Below are 12,040 nucleotides of genomic sequence, written 5' to 3' on the forward strand. Positions count from 1 at the left end.
TACCACTGGGGGAAACCGGGTGGAAGGGATATGGGATCTCTCTGTATTGGTCCTTAAACTGCATGTAAATCTACAGTTATCTCAAAAATTAAAATGTAATCTAGGCCGGGTGTGGTGGCTTACACCTGTAATCTCGGCACTTTGGGAGGCAGAGGCAGGCGGAGAGCTTGAGCACGCAAGTTCAAGACCAGCCTGGACAGTATGGTGAAACCCCACCTACAAAAAATACAAAAATTAGCCGGGCGTGGTGGCACCCAACTGAGGTCCCAGTTTCTTGGGAGGCTGAGGTGGGAGGATGGCTTGAGTCTGGGAGGTAGAGGTTGCAGTGAGCCAAGATCGTGCCACTGCACTCCAGCCTTGCGGTAGAGCCAGACCTTGTCTCAAAAAAAAAAAAAAAAAAAAAAAAAAAAAAATTAAACCATAATTTATACTACAACACAACTATTAAAATGACTTTTTTTTTTTTTTTTGAGACAGAGTCTCACTCTTATCACCCAGGCTGGGGTGCAGTGGTGTGATCTCAGCTCACTGCACCCTGTGCCTCCCAGGTTCAAGTGATTCTCCTGCCTCAGCCTCCCGAGTAGCTGGGATTACAGGCACATGGCCCCATGCCTGGCTAATTTTTGTATTTTTAGTAGAAACTGGGTTTCACCATATTGCCTGGGCTGGTCTTGAACTCCTGACCTCAGGTGACCCACCTGCCTCAGCCTCCCAAAGTGCTGGGATTATAGGCGTGAGTCAACACACCCAGCCATAAAATGACTTTTTAAAAAACTGACAATACCAATTGCTGGTGAGGATATGGAGCAACTAGAACTCTTGTACATTGCTAGTGTGAATATAAAAATAGTACAGCCACCTTGAATAACAACTTGCAGTTTTTTATACAGTTAAACATACACTTACCATACGACACAGCAATACCACTCTGACATATTGACACGAGTGAAATGAAAACTTACGTTTGCACAAAAACCTGCACATGAATACAGCCTGTATTTGCAAGTGCCCAGAACTGGAAGCAACTCACCTATCTTTCATCTGGGGAATGAATCAACAAACTATAGTATTCATAACATAATGTACCCAGCAATAAAAAAGAATGAGCTACTGATACACATATCAATATGAATGAATCTCAAATGAATATTACTAAGTGAAAGAAGACAGACTCAAAGAGCTACTAAGTGTATATAGCAATTTCATGTATGATGTCCTGCAAAAGGTAAAACTCGAAGGACAAAGAATATGTAGAAATTGCCAGAGGTTAGGGTGGAGGGAAGGGTTCATTATAAAGGGGCCCAAGGGCTTTTTGGGGCGATGGAAGTGTTCTGTATATTGATTGTGGTGGTGATTACATGACTTTATGCATTTGCCAAAACCCATAGAACGGTATACAGAAAAAGTGACTTTTACTTTTTGTAAAAGATACCTTTATGTTTTTAAAAATTAAGAAAAAAAATGAAGCCAGGCAAGGTGGCTCACGCCTGTAATCCCAGAACTTTGGGAGGCCAAGGTGGGCAGATCGCCTGAAGTCGGGAGTTCGAGACCAGCCTTGCCAACATGGCAAAACCCTGTCTCTACTAAAGACACAAAAAACTGGCCAGATGCAGTGGTACACACCTGCAATCCCCAGCTACTCCAGAGGCTGAGGCAGGAGACCCGCTTGAACCCAGCAGGCAGAGGTTGAGGTGAGAGGAGATCATGCCACTGCACCCCAGCCTAGGTCACAGAGCGAGACTCCATCTCAAAAAACAAAAAAAAAAAACAAAAAAAAAGAAAGAAAGAAAGAAAGAAAGAAAGAAAGAAAGAAAGAAAGAAAGAAAGAAAGAAAGAAAGAAAGAAAGAAAGAAAGAAAGAAAGAAAGAAAACATGAGATCATATCTTACTGTAACTTCACATCAATTTGTGCCGAAAGATAGTGTGTCCAATTTAATTTTTAAAAATGCTCAAAGATAAAATGTACATTATTTTAGTTCTTTTTAATTTCATAGATATTGATTGATTGATTGATTGAGACAGGGTCTTGCTCTGTTGCCCAGGCTGGAGTGCAGTGGAGTGATCATAGCTCACTGCAACTGCAACCTCCTGGGCTCAAGTCATCCTCCTGCCTCAGCTTCCCGAGTAGCTGGAACTACAGACACACGCCACTACCCCCAGCTAATCTTATTATTTTTTGTAGAGATGGGGTCTCTCTATGTTACACAGGCTGGGCTGGAACTCCTGGGCTCAAGTAATCCTCCCACCTTGGCCTCCCAGAGAGTGCTGAGATTACAGGCATCAGCCACAGCACCCAGCCCTAGTTCTGTTGTTTAAAACATGCTCTAACGAAATCCTTAGGAGTTTTTTAAGCAGTGTAGGATTAAAAGGAACTATAGGTTTTTGAAACAGCATTGCTGTACATTAAGAAAATACATTTCTTTGAATGGAAAATAAATTATTTAAAATGGAAAATAAAATGACCGGAAGCAGGGAGGACAAGATGCTAGTGTTTGTTGCTTTGAATTGAAAAACCCAAGGGTACTTTTCATATTACTCTGAGTACTTTTCCCTAGTACCACCCACCCCCCACAGGGCTGTCTTAGGGATTAATTTAGATACTATAGAGTGCTGAGCATAGCATCCAACCCACAGTAAAGCCCAAACCATTGGTTGGGCATGGTGGCTCATGCCTGTAATCCCAGCACTTTGGGAGGCCAAGGCAGGTGACTCACTTGAGGTCAGGAGTTCAAGACCAGCCTGGCCAACATGGTAAAACCCCATCTCTACTAAAAATACAAAAATTACTCGGGCATGGTGGCGTGCACCTGTAATGCCAGCTACTCGTGAGGCTGAGGCATGAGAATCACTTGAACCTGGGAGGCAGAGGTTGCAGTGGGCTGAGACCGAGTCTCTGCACTCCAGCCTGGGTAACAGAGCGAAACTCCATGTCAAATAAATAAATAAATAAATAAATAAATAAATAAATAAATACCCAAACTATCTCAGCTTCTCCCATCCCCCAAGTCCAGACCATCCCTTCTAAGCTGGTCTATGAGGTCTAGGAGGTCCTGATGGCCTCCCTTTCTCTCCCTAATCAGTCTGGGAGCTCCCTGAGAAATAGCCAGAGGAGCCCCATCACCCATCACCAGGACAGGGAGTGGCGCCTAAAAGGGCTGGGAGTGAATGACTCCACCCAGGGCCTGGCTAACAGTGGGTGCCCACGAATTATTCTTTCGAGCCATTGACTGAGTACACACAAGTGTGGCCCTGATAGTGAGGCTATCCTACCCAACCAGGAAGAGGCTTGGGCAAACGTGGGGCACTAAGAGAGGCAATTTCTTGGCCAAGGGACCCCCATCCTCTCCATTGCATACCCGATTTGATGGGGTGTTACAGGCCTCTCCAGGAGAGGCAGAGGTGCTCCTTTACCGGCAGCTTCCTCCCTCTCCCTCCAAGGGTGGATTCCCCTGGCCGCAGCCAGGCAATGGAATGTTGTGTGGTTGGTTGCCAGGCAACCAGAGCCTGCTGGTGGCTGCCTTCTGGGAGAGCTGAGCAGGCTTCCACACCAGGCTCCACAGAACCCCCAGGGTCTCCTAGGCTTGTGCAAAACTCCAGCTGGTGGAAAGAAAGCTGGGGCAATTGCCAGAAGGATGGCGGTGCCCTGGGAGGAATATTTCCGACTGGCTTTGCAAGAGAAACTGTCTACGTGAGTGGGACATAGAGGGAGGGAGGGCCAGAAAGAGGGCGGAATGCGTGGGCTGGCCCATCCCTTCTTCCTCACCTCCTGCGTCCCGGCTTCTTTGGGCAGATCACAGTGGGGTTACTGTCCCCACTTCACAGAGGAGGAAACTGAGGCTCAGGGAGAAACCAAGACATCACCGTGGTCTCAGGGATCGTTCTTGATCCCCCACCCCTAGCTGACATCCGGCTGAGATTAAATCATTCAAAGCAAGCTGGGAAGGAATTATTCTATGAAATCCTGCTCCCCAATCCACCCCCAAAACTGCATTTTCAGGAGGAACAGAGGAAGCTTGTTCTGTGCCTCCTTCGTGTTCAGCAGCATGGCCTCAAGTCCCAACCTCAGTATTAGCATCTGTAAAATAGGGAGGGGGATTTCCTCCCGGACCATGGCTGGGAAAACCTTGATGATTACACATTAGTCATTCCTTCTGCTCTCCCTTTCTCCCGAGGCGCTGGATTCCAGAACCCCACTGCCTCCTGGGCCTCTCCCTGCAGAGGTATCAGGCATTTTGGGCTTGGCCATAGCAGGGAGCTGGTCTCCCCACCTGACCTGCTCTCCTGCAGACTGCCCTGGCAGTAACATCCTTCTGGTTCCTGGGGTCACCTCTGACCCATTTCTCATCCCCCTCCCCACGCCATCAGTTCTGCTCTCACCTCCCGCCACTGCTGCCCTGCTTGGAACCACACTATCTCTGGAATATCCCGTGGCACCACCACCAGTCTCCTGCAGCTGCCCACTGTCCTTGCTCCTCACAGCAGCCAGAAGGACCCCTCCTCTGCCCAAAACCCCCCGCTCCACTCCCACTTCACTTAGAGTCAAGGCCAAAGTCTCCACTCACCATGGCCCACCGCAGTTGGATTCTCAGCCCCTCCCTGCTCCCAATTCCCATCTTTTCCCTCCTCCCTCCCTCCTCTGCACCCACCCTAGCTGCACCAGGGTCCTAGAATCTGTTCCCTGGAGATGTCCACGTGGCTTGCTCCCTCTTCTCCTCCAGGTCTCTGCTCAGATGCCACCTCCTCCCTGTTGAAAGATTCCTTTAGTCGCTTAATTTTTCATCTCAGTGCCTACCATGTCCTGTCATTCTTTATTATTATTATTATTTATTAGCTTGATTTTCTGTGGCTCCCAGCAGAATGCCAGCTCATGAGGGAACAGGGATTTTTGTCTGTCCTGTTCACAGCTGCACCCCCAGTCCTACAAGGGTGCCTGGCCCAGAGTAGGTACTCAGGACAATTTGTTCAATGAATGAAGAATTCATCCAGGTTGCAGTGGCTCACGCCTGTAATCCCAGCACTTTGGGATACCAAGGCAAGCGGATCACATGAGGTCAGGAGTTGGAGATCAGCCTGGCCAACAGGGTGAAACTTTGTCTCTACTAAAAATACAAAAATTAGCCAGGCATGGTGGCGTGCACCTGTAATCCCAGCTACTTGGGAGGCTGAGGCAGGAGAATTGCTTGAACCTGGAAGGCGAGAGGTTGCGGTGAGCCAAGCTCGTGCCACTGCACTCCAGCCTGAATGACAGAGCGAGACTCCATCTCAAAAAATATGTAATAATAATAATAATAATAATAATTCAACCAGATATGGTGGCTTATGCCTGTAATCCCAACATGTTGGGAGGCTGAGGCAGGAGGATTGCTTGAGTCCATGAGTTCAAGACCAGCCTAGGCAATAAAGCGAGACCTCATCTTTACAAAAAAAAAAAAAAGTTAGCCAGGTGTGGTGGCACACGCCTGCAGTCCCAGCTACTCAGGAGACAAGATGGGAGGATCGCTTAAGCTCAGAAGTGAGCTATGATTATACCACTGCACTCCAGCCTGGGTGACAAAGCAACACCCAAAAACAAGTCTCAAAAAAAAAAAAAAAAAATTAAACAGCCAGCAGGTGGCTAATGGGGCACTCCAGACACAGTGGTGAGATGTGGGGCCCTGAAACATGCTTCCTTCACCCCTACCTCCTACTTGAGCCTCTTCAGAAAGCTGCCAGAGCAGGCTGAGGATTACATCCCACCAGTGCTGCGTCTCCTGGAGAAGAGGCAAGAGCTGGTAGATGCAGACCAGGCCCTGCAGGCCCAGAAGGAGGTGAGCCCCGACTACTGTAACGAGGTGGTGAGCCAGCGGATGGGAAGTGATGGAGCCAATTTATTAGTGACAAGGTCTGAGACAAGTGATTTTACCACTCCAAGCCTTGATTTCCTCATCTGTCAAATGGGGATCAAATGAGACCAGCTGTTGGTGCAAATAAATTTGTGAGCATTGAGTATGTGCTGGGCACTGCATTAAGACCTGGAGGTCTTACAATGGTCCCTGCCCTTGTGGGGCTCACAGTCTGGAGAGGAAAGCAAGTAAGTGTTCAGGTGGTGACTGCTACAGGCAAGAAGCACTGGGCAGGGGTTGTGGGAGCCCAAAAGAAGTCCCTACCTCCCCATGGGGGTGGTCAAGGAGGGCTTTTTGGAGGAAGTAATGTCTTGGGGATTGCTGAAGGGCAAGTCGGCTTATCCAGCAAAGGCGAAAGGGATAAGGAAGGAAAAACAGGCAGAGAAAAACCATACACAAAGACTGGCTGGAAGGCAAGAACCACACACAGGTGGTTAAGCGGCCGGAAGACAGAGTATGGGAGGAGAGAGGGTAAGATGAGGCCTGAGGGAAGCACAGGGACACTGGCATTCGGGGGCTGGAGGAGGGTGTTTCGGCTTCATCCCTGGGTGATGGGAGCCACGGATGGGTTGAGCAGGGAGCAGCCACAGATTAGGGACAACAGGTGGAAGGGGTTAAGTGTGAACCTGAGAGCATGGGAGGACCCGGACCCCCAAACCCACATAGACAACCCACTGCTCACCCCCAGGTGTTCCGCACCAGAATGGCAGCTCTGAAACAGCGCTGGGAACAGCTGGAACAGAAGGAGCGGGAGCTAAAGGGGTCGTTCATCCGCTTTGACAAGTTTTTGCAGGTAGGTGGAGACTCCGGGGGGGGGCGGGGTCTATGGGTAGCAGCTCACACCCCCATAGGAGCCCGGCAGGTAACAAAAAGAAAAGAAGTGGTTTTCGTCATGCAAAAGGAAACGGCGGGAAACACACGCCGATGAAGAAAAAAAAAAAAAAAAGCGGGCGGGGGAATTGGGTGAAGAGCCAGTTGCTGAGCCAGGCCTGCTGGCTGCCCCTGGTTTTGCGCGCGAATGTCAGGGCAGGATGGAGGTGCCGAACTCCCCGCCAGCTCCCGATTCCTGAAAATCGCCTTCTCCCCACCTTACTCCCCAGGACTCCGAGGCCCGGCGCAATCGCGCGCTGCGGAGGGCGGCGGAGGAGCGACACCAGGCGAGCCGCCGAGAGGCGGAGGCGCTGCGTCTGCGGACCCAGCTCGAGGAACTACGGCAGGAACGCGCGCGGCTGCAGCGCCGGCTTAAGCGCCTGGAGCCCTGCGCGCGCCTGCTGGAGCAAGCGCTGGAGCTGCTGCCAGGGGTGAGTCCCGGGAAGAAGGCTGGGAGCTCGGCGCCACCGCGCGGCGCTGAGTGGCTCAGGGACGGCTTCGGCCCGGCGAACTACTGTAGCGCTGAACTACTGGAGTTCTTGGCGGCATGCCAAGAACTATCGCTTATGGAGTGCTCACTGTATGCCAGGGATACGCTTTAGTTTTTGTGGTTGTTAGTTTTGGAGTATTTTTGAGACAGTGTCTCGCTTTGTCACCAGGCTGGAGTGCATTGGCGCGATCACGGCTCACTGCAGCCTCGACTTCCTGGGCTCAAGGGATCCTCTTGCTTCTGCCTACCAAGTAGCTGGGACCACAGGCGCATGCCACCACGCCTGGCTATTTTTTAAATTATTTTTAGTAGAGACAGTGGTCTTGCGATGTTGCCCAGGCTGGTTTCGAACTCCTGGGCTCAAGCGATCCTCCCACCTCAGCTCCCAAAGTGCTGGGATTACAGGTGTGAGCCACCGCCCACGTTTTGTTTTTGAATCCTCCCCAAAGTCCAGTGAAGTGAGTCCTGTTATTGTCAACTGTCAACCCCATTTTACAGCTAGGAAAACTGAAGATTAAGAAAGCTAACTCTGGCCGGGCGCAAGTGGCTCACGCCTGTAATCCCAACACTTTGGGAAGCCAAAGCGGGAGGATTGCTTGAAGCCAGGAGTTCGAGACCAGTCTGGGTAACATAGAGTGACTCCTGTCTCTACAAAAAATTAGCCGGGCGTGGTGGCGTGTGACTATAGTCCCAGCTACTCTGGAGCGGAGATGGGAGGATCGCTTGAGCCCAGGAGTTCGAGATGACAGTGAGCTATGATCGCGCCACTGCACTCCACCCCAGGTGACAGAGGGAGACCTTGTCTCTAACAAACGGAGGTTGACATTTAAGTCCTTAATAATCTTTCCAGAAAGATTATTCCAATAATAAGGAACGCCGGCGGCCAGATGGGATGGGGAGGGTAGGGGACTGCAGGCCCATGTGAGTCCCTTCCCCGCCCCCAATTCTAGTTCCAAGAGGTCCCGGAACTGGTGGCGCGCTTCGACGGCCTGGCCCAGACACAGGCGGCGCTGAGGCTCAGGGAGCGCGAGCGGCTAGCGGAGCTGGAGGCGGCGCGAGCGCGACTGCAGCAGCTGCGGGACGCCTGGCCGGACGAGGTGCTCGCACAGGGCCAGAGGCGGGCGCAGCTGCAGGAGCGCCTGGAGGCTGCCAGGGAGCGTACGCTGCAGTGGGTACGGCCCGCCCTCCGTCGGGGGCGCTCGGGACCCCAGGCTTCCACAGCCGGGCGGGGAGGAGCGCCAGGGCTGATGAGGACAGATGGGGCAATGCGTACCCCAGAGGGTTCGCTGCACTAAGGAGGGCATCTCAGGCATCACCGAGCCCTTTCGGGCATGAGGCCCCGCCCTATCCGCCGGCACGAGCCTCCTGCAACCCTCTCCCGAGAGCACTTGACTGCCTGACTGGCAGAAGTGGATGGGAAGAATGCCGGGCGCTGTGGCTCATGCCTGTAATCCCAACATTTTGGGAGGCCGAGAGGGGCGGATCACCTCAGGTCGTGAGTTCGAGACCAGCCTAGCCAACATGGTAAAACCCTGTCTCTACTAAAAATACAAAAATTAGCCAGGTCCACTGGCAGGCGCCTGTAGTCCCAGCTACTCGGGAGGCTGAAGGAGGAGAATCGCTAGGTCCCAGGAGGCGGTGGTTGCAGTGAGCTGAGATCAGGCCACTGCACTCCAGCCTGGGCAACAAAGCTAGACTCCATCTCAAAAAGAAAAAAAAAACAAAAAAATGTGGCTGTGAAGAGAGGGCAGCCCGCCTCTGGCCAGTTGCCATAATTGGGAGCAGGGTGGGTGTTCTCCAGGAATCCAAGTGGATTCAGATTCAGAACACAGCAGCGGAGAAGACTCTGCTCCTGGGACGCAGCAGGATGGCCGTCCTCAACCTGTTCCAGCTAGTGTGCCAGCATCAGAGGCAGCCGCCCACCCTGGACGTTGAGGACACGGAGGGACAACTAGAGCAGGTGAGGGCCCCTCTTTATGGCACCGCCAGCCCCCAAACACTCCCTCTTTGGAAAAATCAGGTGCCTAAAACCCCACAGTTAGCAACACCTTCTCTGGGTTAAGCATGGCCCTCTAAGGTCAGAGCCCTTGCCCCAGCCGTGGCTCGATCACCACGCAGGCACCAGGTCTAGGATGGATTCCTGAGTGTGTCTTGGCTCTGACAGTGGCCAGAAGAAAGCCATGTCCCTCTCTGCGATGAAGCTAGACTCTATCTCAAAAAGAAAAAAAAAAAAAAAGTGGCTGGTCTCAATGCCCTCCCTCTACCAGGAAGGCCAGGGTTTGTGCTGAGTCCCTCTTTTCTCACAGGATCCAACAGCCCACACATGTGGCAACAACTGTAAAAAATCATGAGGTCCAGACTCACTCTTCATTAATCTCTGGCCCTCTGGCTCCCTGCTTCCTGCACAGAGAGGCCTCAGCTTCCGCAGGGAAGGTGAGGGTGGGGTTAGGTTGAGTTCTGTAGCGTAGAATGTGACATAGGCTTTTTTTTTTTTTTTTAGACAGAGTCTAGCCCTGTGTCACCCAGGCTGGAGTGCAGTGACACGATCTCGGCTCACTGCAACCTCTGCCTCCTGGTGATTCTCCTGCCTCAGCCTCTCAAATAGTTGGGATTACAGGCACACACCACACCTGGCTAATTTTGTATTTTTAGTAGAGATGGGGTTTCACCATGTTGGCCAGGCTGGTCTCAAGCTCCCAACCTCAAGTTATCCTCCCACCTCAGCCTCCCAAAGTGCTAGGATTACAGGTGTGAGCCACCGCACTCAGCATGACATAGGTTTACAATGGAGGGAGATTTCAGACTTCAAACACTTTCTTGTTTCTAGTGGGTATACCCAAAGCGTGGCCCCTTTGAGAAGTGGAGGCAAAGTAAAGGGAGGCATCCCACCTTTTCCCCAACCCATTCCCATTCCTGTTCTGCCCAATGGCCAGGATTCCAACCGAACACCAAGACCTGGATCCTGGGAATCTGCTTCGCCCCTCCTAGTTGGTTGGATGCATCAATGCCACTGTTCTTCCCAGCCTGGCCTGTTACCTGGTTACCGTGTGGCACGAGACTAGCAGAAACACAGGCTTGGCGTAAACAGGAAAAAGTCAGTCCCTTTTCTTTAAGTCCAAGTGGAGTAGTGGAAATTAAGAAGGAACAAAATCTGTAACCGATTGTAATTAATTAGTTGTAAACAACACTGCACTAGGACCAGATCATCTCTTTTCAAAATCAACTCTGCCTGTCACGGAGAAAGGCTCCATGGAGGGACACTATGCCTTTTCCCACCTCCCCTAACACTCCCTGGCCTCCGGGCCTGGGACTCCCACTGTCCTGCGGCTGCCAGAATTCAGTAACAGCTTCATTTATTCATTGCATTTTCATTATTTTTCCAGTTGCCCCCTAGTTAGGACAAGGGGTAATTATTTTTCTCCATTTTTGGTGGAGATAAAGTTTCCTTCTCAGTTGTTGATACAATGACGAATATGAGGGGAGCCCACAGATGGTTGTAAGTTCACCCTCAAGTCCTAGTTTTTACAATAGATCCATGGCATTCATTAAGTTCATATTCATACAGAAGTTAATTAAAACACAATAAAGGACGGCCACCCATGGAGATAAGAGTAGATCACAAACCAATGAATATGACTGATCCAGGTACAAGAAAATAAAGCTGATTGATATAAATGAAAATACTAATTGGACAGTGCAGGTGACAGCAGCAAGGAAGCTGTGAAGGTGTCTGCTCACGCAGCAGTTGGGAAGGTTGGCCTGAGGCTTTTAAAACGCAGAACAGTTTAGGATCTCAGTCACCGCCTCTGGGAACCACCATCACTGCTGTTCTTTTAATGAGGGGGTCTCCAGTCCCCACCCTGCCTTTTGGCCTCCCCGCGTGTTGAGGGATGGGGGCTGGACAGTGGCTCTGGGGCTGGGATGTGACTTCGTGGTGGGCTCCCCCCCAGGTGAAGCTGTTCATGCAGGACCTCTCTGCCATGCTGGCTGGCCTGGGTCAGGCTGAGCCTGCGGCCCCTGCCTCCTAGCCCTGACCCAGGTGAGTAGCGGGAGAGGGGATCCCTAAGAGACCCTGAGATAGGAGGGCCCCCATTTCCATTGGGGTGTGGACTGAGTGGCTCTTCCTGAATCTGTTTCCTCATTGGGAAGATGGGAGGGCTGTGCCTGTTCAGAGTGCTGTGGGCCTGCCATGAGGGCACATAGCAAGCACTCAATAAGTACATGCCCTGATGAGGAGGTGATGGGAAGGTCAAGGGGCTATGTGTGGGGCAACTGCCTCTAAAATGAGATCAGACCAGGCCCTCCCTGCCAGGGTGGCTGGGGCATGAAAAAAGCTCTTTGTCAGGTCTCAGAGCAGGGTCCATGCTAGATGAGAGATCACCAAGGCCCCTCCACTATGGACTCTGCCAGGTGAGGGGCCCAGCCTGAGAATTCAGCTGCTAGGGCCACCCTTGACCTTCTCAGAACCTCAAACAGGGGGTGGGTGGTGAGAAGACAGAGGGCAGGCCAGGTTCTGACCTCCAGGTGTGGAGGGGCCGAGTTAACCTCTTCATAGCCAGAGGGGAACAGCTGTGCCCTTGCCCCGGGGCTGCACATCCTGTTCCCCTCCCACAGCCCACTCCCAGCTGCGACCATGTCCCGGTGGGAGGAAGGCGGACCAACTCCCACCTCCGGCACCTGGCTTGTGCTCTGAGCCTCAATTTCCTCATCGCTAAATGGACACAGCAGCAGAACCTACCCTGGGGAGACCCACAACTCCTCTGCCACATTAGCTGGGATTTTAGTACCTGGGTCTCTC

At 51.7% G+C, this 12,040-nt stretch overlaps 1 protein-coding gene across 3 annotated transcripts in view; it reads left to right on the forward strand.

The window, feature by feature from the left end:
- CFAP73 (cilia and flagella associated protein 73) overlaps window positions 1–12,040 on the forward strand; it is a 200,466-nt gene that overhangs the window by 187,601 nt on the left and 825 nt on the right. The window contains exons 2-8 of one of the 3 annotated variants that reach the window (XM_077952979.1): window positions 3,507–3,688; window positions 5,702–5,807; window positions 6,571–6,675; window positions 6,983–7,183; window positions 8,193–8,414; window positions 9,044–9,202; window positions 11,193–11,281. In XM_077952979.1, the coding sequence (XP_077809105.1) occupies window positions 3,633–3,688; window positions 5,702–5,807; window positions 6,571–6,675; window positions 6,983–7,183; window positions 8,193–8,414; window positions 9,044–9,202; window positions 11,193–11,270 (927 nt within the window). In that variant the 5' untranslated portion in view covers window positions 3,507–3,632 and the 3' untranslated portion in view covers window positions 11,271–11,281. 3 annotated transcript variants of the gene reach the window in all.

This window comes from Macaca mulatta, chromosome 11 (assembly GCF_049350105.2).
Source record: "Macaca mulatta isolate MMU2019108-1 chromosome 11, T2T-MMU8v2.0, whole genome shotgun sequence".
NCBI classification, from domain to species: Eukaryota; Metazoa; Chordata; class Mammalia; order Primates; family Cercopithecidae; genus Macaca; species Macaca mulatta.